Source organism: Myxine glutinosa, chromosome 14 (genome assembly GCF_964187855.1).
Source record: "Myxine glutinosa chromosome 14, kmMyxGlut1.1, whole genome shotgun sequence".
NCBI lineage: Eukaryota > Metazoa > Chordata > Myxini > Myxiniformes > Myxinidae > Myxine > Myxine glutinosa.
The window spans coordinates 28,370,949-28,392,868 of record NC_136274.1 but is presented as its reverse complement, the minus strand read 5'-3'; the positions used below and the strand labels follow the sequence as shown (position 1 = coordinate 28,392,868).

General features: G+C 48.8%; 1 protein-coding gene across 1 annotated transcript; it reads left to right on the top strand.

The window, feature by feature from the left end:
• Positions 1 to 2,462: 2,462 nt before the first annotated feature.
• Positions 2,463 to 21,864, top strand: PPP2R1A (protein phosphatase 2 scaffold subunit Aalpha). Its single transcript, XM_068103430.2, has 15 exons — positions 2,463 to 2,859; positions 3,567 to 3,657; positions 8,196 to 8,296; positions 8,489 to 8,721; positions 8,832 to 8,979; positions 12,716 to 12,871; positions 12,963 to 13,077; positions 13,172 to 13,242; positions 13,468 to 13,602; positions 13,721 to 13,894; positions 13,996 to 14,056; positions 14,504 to 14,658; positions 14,867 to 15,009; positions 15,276 to 15,367; positions 21,596 to 21,864. Exons 1-15 carry the CDS (start codon positions 2,737 to 2,739, stop codon positions 21,613 to 21,615), a joined length of 1,818 nt encoding a protein of 605 aa, XP_067959531.1. The 5' UTR covers positions 2,463 to 2,736; the 3' UTR covers positions 21,616 to 21,864.
• The last annotated feature ends 56 nt before the right edge of the window (positions 21,865 to 21,920 follow it).

The following is a 21,920-nucleotide window of genomic DNA, read 5'->3' as shown; positions in this document are numbered from 1 at the left end:
TCCACCGCCACACCCAGGCCCCGCTGGCACCTTTCACCGTGCCTGCACGGCGTTTCGACCACGTCCACGTGGACCTGGTGGGTCCCCTGCCCCCATCGCGGGGGTTCACTCACCTGCTCACCATGGTGGACAGGACCACCAGGTGGCCGGAGGCCGTGCCCCTCACCTCCACCACCACCAGCGACGTGGCGCAGGCGTTCATCGCCACCTGGGTCGCGCCCTTCGGCACACCGGCGGACATCTCGTCCGACCGCGGCCCACAGTTCACGTCCGAACTTTGGGGCGCGGTCGCCCACTCGTTGGGGGTCACGCTGCACCGCACCACGGCCTACCACCCCCAAGCCAACGGGTTGTGCGAGCGGTTTCACCGCTCCATGAAGGCCGCACTCATGGCCGGCCTTCAGGACGACGGTTGGACGGACCGGCTACCGTGGGTCCTTTTGGGGCTCCGCACGGCCCCCAAGGAGGACCTCCGGGCGTCCGCCGCCGAGCTCGTCTACGGCTAGCTGCCCCGCGTCCCGGGCGAGTTCGTGCCCGACGCTACCAGTCCCTGGTCCGCCGCACACCAGCGCTCGGACCTCCAGGAGGCCGCCCGCCGATTTGCCCCCGTGCCAACGTCCCGCCACGGTGGCCCCCAGTCCTACGTCCCCCCGGCGCTTCGCACAGCGGAGTACGTCTTTGTGCGTCATGACGCGCACCGGGGGCCACTCCGGCCGCCGTACGACGGGCCCTTCCGGGTCCTGCGACGGGGCAACAAGTCCTTTGTCGTCGACGTTGGCGGCCGGTCGGACCGGATCTCTGTGGACCGCCTCAAACCGGCGCACATGGACGTCGACTGACCACCACGGTTGGCCCTTCCTCCGCGGCGAGGCCGCCCCCCGTCCACAGTTCCCCCCGCTCGACCACCCACCACCACGTCGGACCCCTCCCCACGACCCTCCAGGGGTCGCTTCGGCCGGGTCATCCGGACCCCCCTTAAATTGACCCTGCCGGTGCAGGTCGATTCTGGAGGGGCGTGTGTAGCGGTTACCGCTGGATGCACACAATCGCCTTGCACCGGCCAGAACACGGCCAGACGCGCCTCTCCCGGGCATGCCCGGACTCACTGTTCCCGGGCACGCCCGAACCTCCCGGGCATGCCCGCTATCGTCTTTCCCGGGCTCGCCCAGAGCGTCCGGGCATGCCCACTATCGCCTTTCCAGGGCTCGCCCAGAGCGTCCGGGCATGCCCGCTATCGCCTTTCCAGGGCTCGCCCAGAGCGTGCGGGCATGCCCGCTCTCGCCTTTCCAGTGCTTGTCCAGAGCGCTTGGGCACGCCCAGCCTCGACTTGCCAGGCCGCAGCCAAACACGCCCGGGCAGGTCCAGACTCGCCTTTCCAAGGCTCGCCCTTGACACCCGGGCATGCCCGGTATAGCTTTTGCCGGGCAAACTTCCCGACATAAATGTGTATATATATTGCTGCCCGATAAACGGGCTTTTGTCAGAATACCTGAGCTGTTTTGTTTTAATAAAGCAACTCGGACGAATTCCGTCTTTGGTCGCGTCACTTCCTTCGACTCGCGTTGGAGCGCAGCTCCCTCAATATATTTTTTGTTATACTGAATCGAGGCTCGTGAAAGAGCTGACATTTACTTCACAAACAAATCAACCAGACAAACAAAATATATAAAAAGAGGGAGCGGAAGACAAGATGGGGAGAGAAAGGGAAGCACACAAACACTTGAGAACACAAAACATTTGAGAACAGGGAGATGTGTGGGAGGGAGAGGGCTTGGGGGGAGGAGGCGTGGGAAGGGGGGGGGGGGGAGGGAGAAGTATAAAACACAAGGACACCAAGGATTTCCAGGACAGAAGTTGGTATTTCAAAAAAGTGGAATTGGGGTGAAATTAGCGGGGGTAGAAAACATCAAGGTTTTGGATGGGGGAAGATAAGCGATGGTGGTGAACAGCTGTTTTAAAGACCTGGAGGGTGGAGTGGGATTGAAGAGAGTGAGGGAGTTTGTTCCAGAGGCGGGAGAAAAGAGGAATGAAGGAGTGAAGGTGAGCAGAGAGTCTTGATTTTGGCAGTTTAACCATAAGAGGGTTGCAGGCAGATCTTGTGCGACCTGTAGGAATATTTGCGGGACAGAGCCCAGAGAGAGCTGGGGGAGCAAGGCCAGAGAGGTATGGTTCTAGTATGCGGATAACTGCAATTACGGTGGGGGTAACATCATTTGCAATGGGGGTAACGCAGGCATTAAACATTGGAGGTAACTGATAACAATGGAGGTAATTGCGGTTATAATGGGGTAACATTGCAACTACTATGGGGTAACTCTGTGAAGTGTGGTTGCAATTGGGGTAATGTAATGTCTTTGTTATAAATATGCGGACACGCAGATGGGATCAAGCTCCATATTTATTCCAGGCAACGGTGACAGCGACCTCACTCGGCCCCGCCCACAGCGGTCTCACTCGACCCCGCCCACAGCGGCCTCAGTCGCCGTGACAAGCACAGCCGCAATCTCGATCACTCACCGTCACAGGAAATCATCACCGTCCCATGAAACGTCGTATTATGCGAAGATGAACATGGCTGCTTACATCGGGAATTAATAATCACACTACAACCTCAACGTGTCCGCAGCAAATAAGCAGCAACAAACACGATTATCATCGCTATTCTTGTCATTGTCAAACCAACAACAACAACAACAACACTAAAAAAAAACGTTTTGCTCATGGCCCCTGCTCGCAATGTTGGGAAACCCCGTCGCGCTCCTCAGAGACAGAGGCATCAAGATGGCGGCCTCGGATAGCGATGAGTCCCTGTACCCTATTGCTGTTCTTATCGACGAGCTTCGGAATGAGGATGTACAGGTGAGTGTGTCAGTGCGCTCTGATAACCTGGAGGAGAGAGGTTCTGTTCGTTCGTGCGTGTTCCAGTACTGCGAGTGTGTGTTTGGCTCCGGGGGAGTGGTTGAGGCCTACTTACCTCCCTTTTACCCGTTCTTTGGTGAGTTTATTTGTTAGTGTTAGTGTCATTTTCCTGGTTGTTTAGTTTCCCTCATTCGGACTTGGTGTATCAAGTTTTCAGAGATCGTTTGATATCGGCATTTATTTTGTCAAACATTGCTTGCCCTTGAAGGTTACTCCCTGCGCAGTAGTGACTAGTGGTGGTGGTGGAAAGAGGAGGTGACAGTTTTCGAGAGAGGTTGTTGACTGTTCTATTGGGGGAGAGGATGGGTTGTGGTTTGCTGTTGTGCTGGTGAAGTCAGATAGAGGTGGTGGAGGTAGTGGTTCAGAAACTGGGAAAAGTACCCATGGTACCTCCAGTGAAATACCTACCTCGAAGCCAGCCGGCTTTTTGACGTGTGCTTATGACGTCAGAGTTCAACTTACCTGTTTTACAGTGTTGATAAAGGCTTGTGAAATTCCTGGTCGGACAGAGCGTTGCTGATTTGTAAACTGGACTCCTCGATACGCGCCTTGTAGTACTTGCATCGTTGTGGACTTTGCAATGTATCGCCTTTATAACCACTTCGTTAAAATTGTTTAATTTGTTATTTTTTTCCTCCCTTCTGTAGTTGCGATTGAATAGCATCAAGAAGCTTTCCACCATTGCATTGGCACTGGGTGTGGAGAGGACTCGAAGTGAGCTCATTCCATTCCTTACTGGTATGACACACATATACACACATTAGGCATATATATATATATATATATATATATATATATATATATATATACACTACCTGTCAAAAGTTTTAGAACACCTCAATTTTTCCAGTTTTTATTGAAATTTACGCAGTTTAATTTCTCAATGTACTCTGAAATTAAGCAAAGAACAAATAAACAATTGGAGATAAAAAAAGAAATCACAGAATCATTTTGTTTAACAAAATTTAATTTAAATTTTTTGACTCAGCAAAGTAGCCACCTTTTGCAGATATAACCACCGAACACACTCGTGTCATTCTTTCTACAATGGAAATCAAATATTGTTCGGGAAGTTCTTCCCAACACTGTTGCAGAAGTTCCCACAAATGTGTTGCACTTGAAGGTTGCTTTGCTTTCACTCTTCTGTCCAGTTCATCCCAAACCAGCTCGATGGGGTTTAAGTCTGGAGACTGTGCTGGCCATTCCATGATTTGAAGCCTACCGTCTTGTTCTTTTCCTCGAAGGTAGTTTTGACATAGCCTGGAGGTGTGTTTAGGGTCATTATCTTGCTGTAGGATGAACCCCTGACCAACTAGGCGTATACCAGAGGGTATTGCATGGCACTGCAAAATGCTGTGGTCGCCCTTTTGGTTCAGGGTGCCAGTCACTCTGTGCAAGTCGCCGACTGGATCCAGCAAAAGAGCCCCAGACCATCACGCTTCCTCCTCGATGATTGACAGTTGGTGTCACACACTGAGGAACCAACCTTTCGCCTACTCGACGGCATACAAAAACCCTGCGTAATGAACCAAAGATTTCAAATTTTGATTCATCGGTCCATAAGACCTTCCAGTCTTCAGTAGTCCATTGGCGGGGCTTCATGGCCCAGGCAAGCCTCTTTTTCTTATTATCTTAGCAATTTTTCTTATTATCTCAATTTCTATTCATCTTAGCAATGGCTTTCCTACTGCCACTCGACCTGTCAGACCTGCAGCTCGAAGTCTTCTCTTCACAGTTGAAACTGAGACTCGCTTACTTCGACCAGTGTTAAGCTGTGCTTGAAGCTGTTGTCCTGTGAGCCACCTATCATGCAAGCTGTTGACTCTCAGAAACTTGTCTTTTGATTCTGTTGTGGCTTTGGGTCTGCCAGACCTCTTCCTGTCAGAGTTTCCTCCAGTTTCCAAGTGCCTTTTGATGGTGTAGGAAACTGTACTCACTGACACCTTGGCTTTCTTTGCAATTTCTCTAAAGGAAAGACCTACACTTTTAAGGGTTAAAATGGTCTGTCTGTCTTCCTTTGTTAATTGCCTTTTTCTCGCCATTATTATAGCAATATACTACTTCCTTCAGTGTAATATTGTCCAAATAATGCTTCAGAGGGTGTAATAACAGTCTGTTCCAATACTGCTTTTATACAGACAGGGGGTTTGTAATCAAGTAATCAGCTGAGGTTGGGACACCTGTAGGAATTGTTTGCATCAACTTTCAATGCTTAATTTACTTGCATTGCTGCAGAACAGCTGTAAGTTGTTAAGCCATTACTTGTTCCCTGAAGAAGGCCTTTTTTGAACAATATAACTGTGCAATTTACATTATTTTTCCGTTTTTGCTAACCGAAACTTTTTTTTTTAACCTCGAGTTTAATGCTTATCTTTGTACCATTTCAGGTTATTCACTGGACTTGAATTGCTTAAATTTCTATAAAAACTGGGAAAATTGAGGTGTTCTAAAACTTTTGACCGGTAGTATATAATTTTATATTTATATATATATATATATATCTATGTATATATTTGTCTGGTGTTGGGCTAGCGGCTAGGGTGCCAGCTTAGGATCCCAGGATCCTGGGTTCGAATCCCGGTCGATCGCTGAATTAACGCCAGGGGGGTTGACTCAGCCTGTCATCCTTCCGAGGTCGGCAAATTGAGTACCAGTTCACTGGTAATTCCCTGTTTGTCGTAAAAGGCGACAAAAAGGGTTGGCGGCAGGAAGGGCATCCGGCCGTAAAACATTGCTTCAAAAAGGGGACCAGAAAAACAACAACAACCACGGTGCCCGAAAAAGGCCAACCCCCGCTTTGCGGGGAAAAATGGCCTCTAAAGGTGGTATATGTATATATTTGTGCTGCGTCTGTCCTGTCCTGTGTTGTGTTGTCACTGAACTACTTTCTCAAACTTTTGTGAAATCGTACCAAACTTCTGGTATGCACCTATCTCCCCCGTCGGTATGTTCTAAGGGTATTTTTTTGGAAACATTTTACTTTTTTTTTTTTTTTTTTTGGGGAATGTTTTTGGGAATTTTTTTTGTTTTCAACTTCAATTGTTTATAAAATGTGATATCACGTATATTACAAATACATTTGTGCAAAATAATTGTTTGAATTATAATTGGTTTAAACCATGACAAAACGGCAACTCGGGTACAGTCATTTATCTATATATCTACACATCTGGGCAGTGTTGTCACTTAACGACTCCCACAAACTTTTGTTTCCGTGGTTGTGAAGTGTTTTTAATAATGTTCTGGTGGTTTTGAATTATGTGGTGGTGAGGTATTTTGAATTATGTGGTGGTGAGGTGTTTTTAAATGACGTGGTGGTGAGGTGTTTTAATATCACATGGTGGTGAGGTGTTTTTAAATCACATGGTGGTGAGGTGTTTTTAATTATGTGGTGGTGAGGTGTTTTGAATTAGTTGGTGATGAGGTGTTTTTAAATGACGTGGTGGTGAGGTGTTTTTAATTTTGTGGCTGTGAGGTGTTTTTATTATGGGTTTTATGGCTGTGAGGTGTTTTTATTACGTGTTTTATGGCTGTGTGGTGTTTTTATTACGTGTTTTATGGCTGTGAGGTGTTTTTAATTTCGTGGTGGTGTGTTTTTAATTTCGTGGTGGTGAGGTGTTTTTATTACGTGTTTTATGGCTGTGAGGTGTTTTTATTACGTGTTTTATGGCTGTGAGGTGTTTTTATTACGTGTTTTATGGCTGTGAGGTGTTTTTATTACGTGTTTTATGGCTGTGAGGTGTTTTTATTTTCGTGGTTGTGAGGTGTTTTTAGTACGTGTTTTATGGCTGTGAGGTGTTTTTATTTTCGTGGTTGTGAGGTGTTTTTATTACGTGTTTTATGGCTGTGAGGTGTTTTTATTACGTGTTTTATGGCTGTGAGGTGTTTTTATTACGTGTTTTATGGCTGTGAGGTGTTTTTATTACGTGTTTTATGGCTGTGAGGTGTTTTTATTTTCGTGGTTGTGAGGTGTTTTTATTACGTGTTTTATGGCTGTGAGGTGTTTTTATTTTCGTGGTTGTGAGGTGTTTTTATTACGTGTTTTATGGCTGTGAGGTGTTTTTATTACGTGTTTTATGGCTGTGAGGTGTTTTTATTTTCGTGGTGGGGAGGTGTTTTTATTACGTGTTTTATGGTGGTGAGGTGTTTTGAATTACTTGGTGGTGGGGTATTTTGAATTACGTGGTGGTGAGGTGTTTTGAATTACGTGGTGGTGCAGTGTTTTGAATTACGTGGTGGTGAGGTGTTTTGAATTACATGGTGGTGCAGTGTTTTGAATTATTTGGTGGTGAGGTGTTTTGAATTACGTGGTGGTGAGGTGTAATCGTCCCAAACTTCCAGTCTGCACCTACCCCTCCCCTATGTATGTGCTGAGGGGTTCTTTCTTGAAAAAAAAACATTCAACCTAAATCTTCAACCTAAATTGCCTATAAAAATGTAATATCACAAACACAACAAATACATTTGTGCAAAGTAATTGTTTGTATTATGATTGGTGTAAATCATGACAACACAGCAACTCATCAGCAAGAGGGCAGGAAAAGCAAGACAAAAGTAAGGAGCTCGTGAAAGATTGCAACGTCACCGACCGGCCTATGCTGAGTGAGCGACGGACCTCAATACTTCACTTCCTTTTGTGTGATGTCACCAACAGACTTTGGTCCAGCCATTTTGCCTTGCAGGTGGAATGGGAGTATGCACAAACAGGTGTAATGTTTTATTTTGTGGTGGCTCGGTATGGTGTGAACGCCAGCCACGTTCCTGTTGTACCCACCTGATCCGAAGTACCTGCTTGGCGTGGCGTAAACATGCCTAAAGGAGGGAAAGCTTAGAATGACAGCACTGGTGCACACTGGGGAGCCATGTTTAATGGCCCTTTTGATGAGGCCTTGCGCACCATTCTTGGCTGAGAATGGCAGGATAAACGTGGAAATTTCCGAGGCAGTTTGTTACTTTGGATTCCAACTTGAAGATAAGGTATCTGATGGACTGATTTACAGCCGATGATGAGGCCCAGTATCCGCAAAGACTAATTCTTACAGGACCTGATCCCAGCGCAATATTGGGAGATTTACTTGCTCGTACTTCTGGAGGGAGAGAGTTGGTCATTGTTACCTTAAAGGCATGTTCCAGGTATGTGATAATTTGTGTACATGCAGGTATGGATGCTAACATTAGCAAGCACAGTGCTGGACTATTTGATTACCACTTGGGGGGGGCGGGTCTTTTTTTCCTGTTCTTATGTTCAGTCTTTGTTTTGAACTTTAACCTTGCAGATACAATCTACGATGAAGATGAGGTTCTGTTGGCCCTCGCTGAACAACTGGGGAATTTCACTGCTCTCGTTGGGGGGTCCGAGTACGTCTACTGCCTGCTGGTATTGTGGGGTGTGCGTGGATGTTGTAGAAGGGGGAAAAAGAAAAAAAAGAGGCTTCATTGTTTTGTTGTTGCTAGAGGTGCTGGGCTGAAGAAAGGTTCTTGACGGAGGGGTCTTTTAAAGATGAGAGTTTGAAGATTAGTAATGCACCACATCTTTCGCAGTATCACCACATCCATACTCTTCTTGCAGCCGCCATTGGAATCGCTGGCCACGGTGGAGGAGACCGTGGTTAGAGACAAGGCGGTCGAGTCTCTTCGAGCCGTGTCTGCGGAACACACGCCGGCTGATCTCGAGGCGCACTTTGTTCCTCTGGTGAAGCGCTTGGCAAGCGGGGACTGGTTTACGTCGCGCACCTCTGCCTGCGGTCTATTTGCTGTTGCCTACCCTCGGGTCTCAAGCACCGTGAAGGCCGAGTTACGGCAGTAAGTCTTCACTCACTGTCCTGAAGAGAGATTAAATAAATCATTTCTCTTTTAGTCATATATTATATTTTGCTTCATGTAAAATTAATGAATGATCGTACAACTGACAGGCACTTTCGTAACCTCTGTGGTGACGACACCCCCATGGTGCGCCGTGCCGCTGCTTCCAAGTTGGGTGAATTCGCTCGTGTTCTTGAACTGGAGTATTTGAAGAATGATGTCATACCTATGTTTGGAAACCTCGCATCTGATGAACAGGTTTGATGTCCTTTCTTTGCTTCGTCGGCACATCCACCTGTCCTCCCAGCAGTCTGTTAGTCAGGAATTGAGATTTCAAGGCCATCATTTGGTCAGCAACCCAAACTTCATTTCTCCACCATCACCCCACAACCGCACTCCTTCCATCGACACCCCACAACCGCACTCCTTCCACCGACACCCCACAACCGCACTCCTTCCACCGACACCCCACAACTGCACTCCTTCCACCGACGCCCCACAACCCCACAACGCCACTCCTTCCACTGATGTCCCACAACTGCACTCCTTCCATCAACACACCACAACCGCACTCCTTCCACCATCAACCCACAACCGCACTCCTTCCATCGACACCCCACAACCGCACTCCTTCCACCGATGCCCCACAACCCCACAACGCGACTCCTTCCACTGACATCCCACAACTGCACTCCTTCCATCAACACACCACAACCGCACTCCTTCCACCGACACCCCACAACCGCACTCCTTCCATCGACGGCCCACAACCACACTCCTTCCACCGACACCCCACAACCGCACTCCTTCCACCGACGCCCCACAACCGCACTCCTTCCACCGACGCCCCACAACCGCACTCCTTCCACCGACACCCCACAACCGCACTCCTTCCACCGACGCCCCACAACCCCACTCCTTCCACTGACGCCCCACAACCGCACTCCTTCCACCGACACCCCACAACCCCACTCCTTCCATCGACACCCCACAACCCCACTCCTTCCATCGACACCCCACAACCGCACTCCTTCCACCGACACCCCACAACCGCACTCCTTCCACCGACACCCCACAACCGCACTCCTTCCACCGACACCCCACAACCGCACTCCTTCCAACCAACACCCCACAACCGCACTCCTTCCACCGATGCCCCACAGCCGCACTCCTTCCACCGACGCCCCACAACCCCACTCCTTCACCGACGCCCCACAACCGCACTCCTTCCACCGACGCCCCACAACCGCACTCCTTCCACCGACGCCCCACAACCCCACTCCTTCCACCGACACCCCACAACCGCACTCCTTCCACCGACGCCCCACAACCCCACTCCTTCCACCGACACTCAACCGCACTCCTTCCACCGACATCCCACAACCCCACTCCTTCCACCGACACCCCACAACTGCACTCCTTCCACCGACGCCCCACAACCCCACAACGCCACTCCTTCCACTGATGTCCCACAACTGCACTCCTTCCATCGACACCCCACAACCGCACTCCTTCCACCGATGCCCCACAACCCCACAACGCGACTCCTTCCACTGACATCCCACAACTGCACTCCTTCCATCAACACACCACAACCGCACTCCTTCCACCGACACCCCACAACCGCACTCCTTCCATCGACGGCCCACAACCACACTCCTTCCACCGACACCCCACAACCGCACTCCTTCCACCGACGCCCCACAACCGCACTCCTTCCACCGACGCCCCACAACCGCACTCCTTCCACCGACACCCCACAACCGCACTCCTTCCACCGACGCCCCACAACCCCACTCCTTCCACTGACGCCCCACAACCGCACTCCTTCCACCGACACCCCACAACCCCACTCCTTCCATCGACACCCCACAACCCCACTCCTTCCATCGACACCCCACAACCGCACTCCTTCCACCGACACCCCACAACCGCACTCCTTCCACCGACACCCCACAACCGCACTCCTTCCACCGACACCCCACAACCGCACTCCTTCCAACCAACACCCCACAACCGCACTCCTTCCACCGATGCCCCACAGCCGCACTCCTTCCACCGACGCCCCACAACCCCACTCCTTCACCGACGCCCCACAACCGCACTCCTTCCACCGACGCCCCACAACCCCACTCCTTCCACCGATGCCCCACAGCCGCACTCCTTCCACCGACGCCCCACAACCCCACTCCTTCACCGACGCCCCACAACCGCACTCCTTCCACCGACGCCCCACAACCCCACTCCTTCCACCGACGCCCCACAACCGCACTCCTTCCACCGACACCCCACAACCCCACTCCTTCCACCGACACTCAACCGCACTCCTTCCACCGACATCCCACAACCCCACTCCTTCCACCGACGCCCCACAACCCCACTCCTTCCACTGACGCCCCACAACCGCACTCCTTCCACCGACGCCCCACAACCCCACTCCTTCCACCGACACTCAACAACCGCACTCCTTCCACCGACATCCCACAACCCCACTCCTTCCACCGACGCCCCACAACCCCACTCCTTCCACTGACGCCCCACAACCGCACTCCTTCCACCGACGCCCCACAACCCCACTCCTTCCACCGACACTCAACAACCGCACTCCTTCCACCGACATCCCACAACCCCACTCTTTGCACCAGCACCCCACCAACCCCCGCATTTCCCTTTCTCCGCACGTGATGCACAATGTTGCTGGACTTGGCTGTCTGTTTTGAAATGTTGTGAAAATGTTTTTAGCGTTGCAGGAAAGGTGTGGGGGTTTTTTATCCTCCTGGTACCAGCTAAGAATGGTCATGAACATTTCCATAAGATCATACACAAAGTACCTGAAATGCAGCTCCATTTTACACTTTCAGACATGAGTGTTTTATTCTGAGAATTACTTGAAATCTGCAAACTTGAGCATTGCAAGGGAAGCAGAGGTGGTACGTGGGACGGCGGAGGTGGGACGGCTGCAGTTTAGTGGGGGTGGAGAATTGTGGGTCATAAAAATTATTTCGTTAATCAAATTGTTTATTAAATAAGCACAGACCATGAGGATAAATCGATGGGTAATTGGTTCCGATTGATTAATAATGCCATCTTGGGGATCAAAAGTACGATCCGGTAATAGCTTCGCTCTGGGAAAAAGTTTGTGCAAAACGTCAATCGCGGTTGCAAAACTTCACTAGCGGTGTAAAGTCTGGGTCCCATTGTCCCAGGCCTTGGATAATGTAGGGGGATTTTTTTCCAGCACAAAGCTCGTCAAGGCTCAACTTGCACCTTGTTCAATGGGACCAAATTACAAGGTGCCAGTCTTTTGTCCATTGAGTTTGTGATGGTATGGGTGATCAAGAGTAATAGGTTATCTCATAGCAACTATTAATACGAATCATTTATTGGCCCCTTGGACACCTCTCCAAGGCACAGGATTTTTACCTTGGTAAGCCAAGTATGCTTTTACCTCATTTGTTCTCACGAGGTTACGCTTTCCTGATCCCTGATATACTCTTCAATAGCGGAACTGAAACTGAGGAAGCTCTTTGGAGAGGTGTCAAGAAGAGACGTTCACGGTGCTTCGGTTGCCGACCTACAAATGCAAATCCGGCTTTGAGCGCTGCCATCCCTCGTTACTCAGCTCCATCCATCCCTCGTTACTCAGCTCCATCCATCCCTCGTTACTCAGCTCCATCCATCCCTCGTTACTCAGCTCCTGAGCCCACCGACAACTCTGACTGTCGTGCCAGTTATTTTGATAGAACGCATTTCAACTCGCAATGGGCAGAAATCGAGTCTGCTCCGGGCTGCCGTCATTTTCAGAATGCCCTAAAGTGCACTTGTCCATTTATATGATGGGAAACTCTGGATGGGATGGATCATCTGATCACTCTGGATCATCTGAGGATGGGTCTCTGGCTGTCGGGGTGTGCGTCCCACAGATGCAATCTTTTAGCATTTAGTATCTCACCGACTCTTGCCAACACGTCTCAAGGTCTCTCCATGTTCGCAGGATTCCGTGCGGTTACTGGCCGTGGAGGCGGGCGTTTCCGTGGCAACGTTGCTTCCACAAGAAGAGCTCGAGACGCTGGTGATGCCCACGCTGCGCCAGGCCTCTGAGGACAAGTCGTGGCGTGTCCGCTACATGGTTGCAGACAAGTTCACCGAGGTGCCACGTGTATACGACGTGCTTTGTTTGTGTTTGTTTGGATTTACCGAAGTTGGTTATTGAGCACGCCCGTTTTGAATGTTTTGTTTAGATTCAGAAGGCCGTGGGTGCGGAGATCACAAAGACCGATCTGGTGCCAGCGTTTCAAAACTTGCTCAAAGACTGTGAGGCTGAGGTTCGGGCAGCCGCAGCCAACAAGGTCAAAGGTCAGCAATGTTTATTATTTTAACGGACGGCGAGTTTCCGTCTGTCATCCCGCATCTTGTGACCATGCACTTGTACGTGTTTGTGTGTGTGCAGAGTTTTGTGAAAACCTCCCAGCGGACTGCCGGGAGAACGTAATCATGACGAACATCCTACCGTGGGTCAAGGTGAGTTTGTGTCGCAGTCAAGTTCACCTTGGGTGAGAGGGGGGGGCGGGGGGGGGGGGGGGAGCTGAATGGCTTGTGGTAGACGCAGGTGACAAACGTTCCGGAGATGAGGTGCTTACCGTGCTGTAATGGAAAGGTTGTGTTTAGATGTACATCTGGATTGCTTGAGTTCGTCCATCCTTCTGACTGTCACATGAAGTGTTCCTCTGTGTCACTTCCTTCCAGGAGCTCGTTTCGGATGCAAACCAGCACGTGAAGTCCGCTCTTGCTTCTGTAATCATGGGCTTGTCGCCAATCCTGGGAAAAGAGAATACAGTGGAACATCTTTTGCCGCTTTTCCTGACTCAGCTTAAGGACGAGGTTTTGATTTCTCCATCCTGTCTTATCTCTTCCAAATAACATTTGCTGCTCCGATGAGCTCTTGGGTAGTTTCTCACCCGTGTCTCTCCCTCCCATTCTTCCGCCCTCATCACCCTAGTGCCCGGAAGTGAGGTTGAACATCATCTCCAACCTGGACTGTGTTAACGAGGTCATTGGTATCAGACAGCTGTCCCAGTCCCTGCTGCCTGCCATCGTGGAACTCGCCGAGGATGCCAAATGGCGCGTGCGTCTCGCCATTATAGACTACATGCCCCTGCTCGCCGGGCAGCTGGTACGGTGTTCGGCTCATTTGATAGACTCGCACGATCGCATCGTTTATCGGCCTCCTGTTCTTTTGGGATTCTCACCCACTTGTCGCCCTCCTCGTGTCAGGGTGTGGAGTTCTTTGATGAGAAGTTGAATGCTCTGTGCATGGCTTGGCTTGTGGATCACGGTGAGTAAACTAATGGAAAAGGGCGGTTGGTTTCTTATGACCTTGTTCTGTAACGTACCTGTTGGCTCTACCTGTCATGAAAAAAATTGTTATTTGCAGGAACGAGGCTCATGGAAGAGCAAGATTTTGTACGATTGGATGTTCCAGGGGTGGAACGACCAGAGTAAAGCGATTTGTAGTTTAACGTTGCCAGTCATCTCTTCCCTGGTAATTCCCCCTCCCCCCCTCCCCCCTCCCCTCTTTCCCACTTTGCAGTTTATCTGTCGTCATTTCTATTCCAAAAGCTAAATTTAAAACTACATTCCACAAAGTAGTCCCCCTTTGACTGTCCATACCAAGCTCCGTCCTAACAGGAGATGCAATTGATCCCATCCTCATTTCAAGTCTTGATCTTAAAACTTGTGTTTGTTGTTTTGTTCTAGTTTCCACCCTTCCCTTGTATCCCAGTTTTTGCAATCCGAGATGCTGCCACAAACAACCTGCGCAAGCTGGTGGAGAGGTTTGGGAGGGACTGGGCGCAAACGACCATCATCCCAAAAGTACTTGCGATGGCTGCAGATCACAATTACCTCCACCGCATGACTACGCTCTTCTGTGTCAACGTGAGCCTCGCACTTTGATCTCGTGTGCGAATCCACAATGCAAGTCTTGCTTGAAGCGCAACAAGGGCCTTGGCCAGTTTGTTTCCCTCGCTCTCGTACCCTCTACTTTGAGCTCCAGTTCTGATTTCCACTGTTTTAGGTTTGAATTGCGAGCCGACCTCTGGTGCTGTAACTCGATTGTGCGCTTCCCTTTGGCTCCCGACGCCAGGTGCTGGCCGATGCTTGCGGTGCTGACCTGACGGCACGGCTGCTCCTCCCCACAGTGCTACGCATGGCCCAGGATCAGGTAGCAAATGTCCGCTTCAACGTTGCCAAGTCCCTCCAGCGCATTGGACCAATCCTTGACCCAAAGTGAGTCGGACTTTGTTTACCAAGTGGCTTGTAGTGATTCTGACCATATAGTTCTGCACTTGACCATTCCTTCACTTCATTGCTTGCTTTGTCCTGCTTACAAGGAACAAGTGTTAGGATTGGAGTTCATCAACTCCTAATTGTATATCTGTTAACAAGCCATTTGACACACTGTGGCGGTCGTATTTTGCCCCCACTTAGCTTTAAAGTAAAAAATGGGATTTTTTTTCATCCCCAATCTGATGTGCACGTTTTCCTCTTTTCAGCACCTTGCAGACTGATGTGAAACCAGTTCTGGAGAAACTTGGAGGTGACCAAGACGTTGATGTAAAGTATTTTGCACAGGAAGCAATGGCTGGTAAGTGTCGTTGGCGTATGCATGGGTCAAAAGGCTTTCGGAAGAACTGAGCTCAGCTGATGATTCAGGCAGTCACAAAATTGGTCACCCAATTACAAGTTACTAAAGACCTGACCTTTTTTTGAATTTGAAGAACTGTTCAATTCGGTGGTAAACGTATTGGGTAATGTACGTATAATGCACAAGGTCAGGTGTGTATGTATTCACCGGTAATGTGACACACACGCACGCACGCACACACACACGTATTCTCATAGAATTTGACCAATTGGATTATTTCCATTTGTAAGGGCAGTTCAGCACCTTCTTGATCTGTCCATCTATTCCTGGTAAATCTCCAGGTTTAGACCATCAATCTGGAAAATAAAAATTAATAATCAGCGGCAATCATTTTTCCCAGCGGCAAAAAGGGTTGGCGTCAGGAAGGGCATCCGGCCGTAAAACATTGCTTCAAAAAGGAGACCGAAAAACAACAACAACCACGGTTCCCGAAAAAGGCCAACCCCTGCTTTGCAGGGAAAAATGGCCTCTAAAGGTGGTTATATATTAATCAGCAAAATATTAAAAATCAAAATCGCTCCACTACCTTTGGGACACATTGTATGAGGGAACGTGCGATGAGGATAAGGATGCTGAATCCTTACTATAATCCATGGACCGATTACTTCCAGACTTGCTACATAGGATCATCGTGTCATTTAAGGATCATCCTTAAATGGTGTATATGGGGGTGTTTTTTTCTTTGCCAGTGGTCTTGGGTAGGGGGTAGAGGGGATGTAAATGTGTATTGTGTAGCGCCACCTCTAGGTGGGAGAGGGCATTACAACTCCTACTCTTTAAAGTGCCATGAGCTAGAGGCGTTTCGAATTACGCAGTGAGAGGTATTTGGCATTGCATGTTTGAATAAGAATGATAACAACCTCCCTGGCCGCTCCCATAACCTGCGGGTGCTTCTAGTGCATGGTAATGCATGAAATACCACTGCTAGGAAGGTAAACATCCACAGATAAAGCTATATTGGAAAGTTTGAAAGTGAGATTGCATTGCTGGATTGACGGTGTGGCCGTAGTTTAGGTTGACCCACTGCTTGGAGAGTTTCTGGGCTGAAAGGATCAAAAGCTCTAAAGAATGGAGCCCAGCTGATGATCCAGGTGGTCAAAAAATCGATTGTGTGCCTGTTCACAAGTTACTCAAGCTCTTACGATAGGTGTAGGACTATTTTGTTTAGCCAATACTGTTCATAAAATGATTTGGATTTCTGTATGAGGAAATTTTATGAAAAACCAACGCAAGTGGAGCCAAAACGTTCACCAAGCAGAGAGATTTAAAAAAAAAAATTTTTAAAAGGACCAATTTTCGTTTATTGGTATGATATATCGGCATCATCAATATCGAGTCATTTATCAATTACCAGGCAAGTCTTTAATAAATGCGAAATTAATTAACTGACCAAATACAGCACTGGAGTACCAGAAGGAACCCAAAAAGGCAACGTACAGGTATTCAAAATTATTATCTTTGTTTCTCAATAATTAATATATTATATATTTACTCATTTCTGTCCAGGCATCCCGGTGTGTACCCTGGTTAGAATAGGTACACCGTATCCCTGCGTGTCGTAAGAGGCGACTAAGAGGGTTGGCATCAGGAAGGGCATCCGGCCATGAAAACATTGCCTCAAAAAGAGAACCATGACAATTACAACTACATATGGGCAGGGTACAGCCCGAAGTGGAGATCGGTTTCTGAGGTTTGGGACATGGAATGTAGGGACAATGACAGGGACATCAGGAGAAGTGTGGACATCAGGGACATCAGTATTGATCAGAAGAAGAGTGGACATATGTTGTGTGCAAGAGACGAGATGGAAGGGAAGTGGTGTGAGAATGGTGAAGGGTAGGCAGGGACAGAAATACAAGTTTGTGTGGCAAGGGTGCCCGGAGGGTGTGAATGGTGTTGGTGTCCTGTTTTCTGAGGAGTTTATAGACTGTGGGGAGTGTGACTAGAGTGAGTGATAGGTTGATGATGGTGAAAATGATGATTGGAAAGCTCTTGGTGAACGTCATCTCGGGATATGCTCCGCAGGTTGGTCGGAGCGATGAAGAGAAGGACAAGTTCTGGGGTGCGATAGAGAAGCTGATGGAAAACGTGAAAGATGAGGAAGTTGTTGTGGTAGGAGGAGACCTAAATGGACATGTGGGAAGGAGTATGGACGGTTTTGAGGGAGTTCATGGGGGTTACGGATATGGTGTGAGAAATGGAGAAGGTGAAAGGATTTTGGAGTTTGCTGATGGAGCTGATTTGTTGATTTGTAATACTCAGTTCCAGAAAGAGGATAATAAGCTCGTTACATACACGTCAGGTGGGTCGACGACAACCGTTGACTACCTGTTGGTGCGTAGGCGAGATAGGGGGCACCTCCGGGACACAAAGGTGATCCCGGGGGAGGAGGCTGTTTCACAGCATCACTTGGTTGTCTGCGACATAAGGGTGAAAGGTGCGAGGAGAGCTCGGTGGGTGAAGTACCAACCGAGAATGAAGGTGTGGAGGTTGTGTTATGGATTCGTCACTTCCGTTGTTGTGGTTTTCATCCCCTTGAAACATTTCTGGTTCCATGTCGTATTATTATTATTGTTTGCGGGAGATAGCCATTATTATTGTCACAAGGTAAAAATGTTAATGTTAAATGAAACAGGAAACCGGATCGGGAACTGGAAGACGAGGAAGAAGAGGAGGAGAGAAAGGAAGGCGGGGCAAAAGTCGAACAAGAAGCTGGTCGCTTCAAGCTCCGAAGCGAGCGTTGTCGAACGAAAGTCGTGAGTGAACTTTGAGTTTCCTTGAAAGGAATTCCTGCGATCGGTGTTATCGCTGGGATTGATAAACCTGTGTGGTCAGGTTTGGCGTTGGGATTCTGAAGAATCATCGCCGGGTTGTGGCGACTCAAGTACGAACCGTCGACCATTTTGACACTCGCACTTTGCTCATCGCAAAAGGTCTTTGCTTCGCGTCAGCCTTTTTCACCATCCAGTCGTCTATCTGGGATGTGTGTGCGCAACGCGGAGTTTGAAGATTAATTTGCGGTTCGCCAACTGTGAACTGTGAACGTTTATACCTGGAGGGCGCCTTTGGATTTCCCATTCCTCCGTGAGTTTGCCTTACGCGGTTTTGGACCACATGACTCTTCATGCCGCTTCGGCCGCCTACGCCTGTGAGCTGTTTTGGCAGTGTGACCGGGCCCGTCATCTGAACGGGGTTCAGGTTTCGATTTGATCTCGCTCTGACACTCGCTGGAGGGGATCACCTTTGAGTTATAGAGACATTGGGGGAGTGTTCTTTTTCACTCACTTGGAGCACAGTGAGTTCTCTTACCCTAGCTGATGGTACCATCATAAGATGTGTTGATTGCTATCATTGTTGTATCGTTATTCCTGTGTGATTTTTAATACATTATTTGTTTGTTGATAACCATTGGTGTGGTTTCAATATTGGTTTTGACACGGAATAACACATTTTTCTGCCGTGGCTTCTCTCGGGGTTCGGAGGTACACCGTGACCAGGGGGTCGGGGAGGAGCACGTAACAGTTGAAAGAGGTGACAGTAAGGGAGGCATTAAAAGAGAGGCTGAGTAGGGTAGAGGATGATGTGGTTGAGCTTGAACGTGGTTGGATGTCAATGAAAGATAGTCTGTTGGGAGCCGTTGGTGAGGTATGTGGATGGACAAAAGGACCACCGAGGCACTCGGAAACATGGTGGTGGGATGAGGAAGTTGGAAAGAGGATTGACGAGAAGAGGAAGAAGTTCAAGGAGTGGCAGAAGGCGAAGGGTGCGGGAGCACTAAAAGCAGAGCATGAATGTTATAAGGCAGCCAAGAAGGCTGCAAAGAAAGAGGTAGCAAGGGCACAGGAGGCAAGTTGGAAAATGTTCGGAGAAAGCTTGGATTCGGAACAGGGTCAGAGAGCGGTATTCAGGATTGCAAAGCAGATAGTGAAAGAGAGGTGTGATGTGATAGGGGTGAATTGCTTGAAGGATGAAGTGGGACAAATCGTTGTGGACCCAGATTGTGGGAGATATGTTGAAGGCAGCAGCAGGAAGTTGGGGTGTGAAGAGAATGACAGAGATCTGTAGTCTGGTGATGAAAGAAGGCCACATTCCAGTGGATTGGGAACCGAGTACCCTCGTCCCTCTATACAAGGGGAAAGGTGACCCTGTGGAGTGTGGCTCGTACCGAGCGATAAAGTTATTGAAGCATGGAATGAAGGTATTGGAAAGGGTGTTGGAGAGGAGGATAAGGAAGAAGGTGAAGATCGACGAAATGCAGTTTGGATTTATGCCAGGAAGAGGAATGACAGACGCGCTCTTTATTGTGAGGCAGTTGCAGGAGAAGTACATGGAGAAGAGGAAGAAGTTGTTTCTTGGGTTTGTTGATCTGGAGACAGCATTCGATAGGGTTCCACGCGAAGTATTGACATGGGCATTGAGGAAGTTAGGAGTAGAGGAATGGTTGATCAGAGTAGTGATGGCAATGTACAAAAGAGCGCGCACAGCTGTAAGGACGAAGGACAGGAACAGTGGTGAGTTTGAGGTGAAGGTGGGAGTGCATCAGGGGTCGGTACTAAGTCCACTACTATTTGTAGCTGTGATGGAGGTGCTGCCTCAGAACGTAAAGGAGGCTTTACCGTGGGAGTTGTTGTATGCAGATGATCTGGTGTTGATTGCGGAAAGTATGGATGGACTGAAGGAAAAGATGAACAAGTGGAAGGAATGTATGGAGACAAAAGGTCTGAAGGTGAATATAGGAAAGACGAAGGTGATGGCAAGTGGTGAGGTGGAAAGAACTGGGAAGTGGCCATGTGCTGTGTTCAGGAAGGGTGTCCGAGTGAACTCTATTCAATGTACAATGTGCGCTGAGTGGGTTCATAAAAAATGTAGTGGTCTGAGAGGGTCATTAACCAGTGTGGCAGCTACATTCAAATGTAAGGTGTGCACAGAGGGAGCTGCAGATGGAGGAAATGTTGAGTTGGATCTTGGAGACGGCGTGAAGCTGGAAGGTGTGAAAACATTTTGCTACCTCGGAGACATGCTGAATGGAGAAGGTGGATCAGACTCGGCAACGGTTGCTAGAGTGAGATGTGTAAGGAAGAAGTTTCGGGAACTGAGTGGCGTGCTGATGAGGAGGGGAGTGTCGTTGAAGCTGAAGGGAAAGGTGTATGCTGCATGTGTGAGAAGTGTTATGATTTATGGGAGCGAGACATGGGTCATGAACGTAGAGCAGCAACGAAGGGTGGAAATGCGAATGGTTTGGTGGATGTGCAGAGTATCGTTGAGAGAGAGGAAGACAAATGATGAATTGCGAAAGATGATGGGAATAGAGCCTGTGATTGATGCTGTGAAGAGAAACAGGTTGAGATGGTTTGGTCATGTGTTGAGGAAGGATGAAAGTGACTGGTTGAGAAGAGTGATGGAAATGAATGTAGAAGGAAGTGGAGGACGGGGAAGACCTTAGAAAGACTTGGCTGAAGATGGTGGAAGAAGAAATGCGGGCAAGGGGGTTAACAGGGAGAGATGCAGAAAATAGGGCAAAATGGAGAAGATTTTCATTGGGACCACAAGGCTAACCCCCGCTCTAGCAGGGAACATGGCCTTAAAATGCATGTTGTATTTCTGTCCAGGCAATAAATTCGCATTAAAGAAGAGCTAATCTGTTAGTTTGACAATACCTTACATCGATCTACCTTGCGTAGTTTGTTGGGTCATCTTCCTCTACTTTCCAAATTATTATATATTAGTCGTAAAAAGCACGTCAAATATGACGGATTGGAACATTTTTTTCGACAGTCTAGCCTTGTGAGCATGCCAAAGTCTGAAGCCTCAGCCTCGTGTCAGGTGTGCTTTTATCATCTTTCATTATTAGATATCTTACAGATGTAAATGAACACTTGGTTTACTTTGCACGTCACGTTCAGCGAATGTCACCTCCCTGTGCCTTGTATTTATTGTGATTAAAGGAAAAAAAGGAAAAATCCTTTTTTTCTCCTTTTTTTTTTTTCTGACTCGCCTTCCATAGACACTCGCTCCCCTATAAATGTTATTTCCTCCGAGTGAGCAGACTGACCTGTCATGCCCACCCTCTTCTTGCTTTTATGGCAATTGATAAAGCACCTCTTTAGTACTTATGGTGTTGATCCTAATTGTTTGTTTTTATGTCCTCCCGAACACCTCCCTTTCCAGTGCTGGCACTCGGCGCGTGAGACATTCCAAGACGTCGCTTCACTGTTCAAATCCGACTTTCCTACCCCTTCCCCCATTCCCCCTCCCCCTCTCCCCCCCCCCCTCCCCTTGCCAACGGAACAGGCAACTCCTCGGTCTTTTTTCACTTCCGGTTACCTATATGCTTTCTGTATTCCTCCGTGGCCCCCCTCCATTCGTCCTTTCCACCCATGTAATTGAATTATTGCTGTGGCAAGTGCGATATTAAAGTATAAAATGAAATTGAAGAACGTGTCGTTTGTCCTTCCTCCCCCCACTCTCCTCACCCACAAACAAGGTCTGGTCT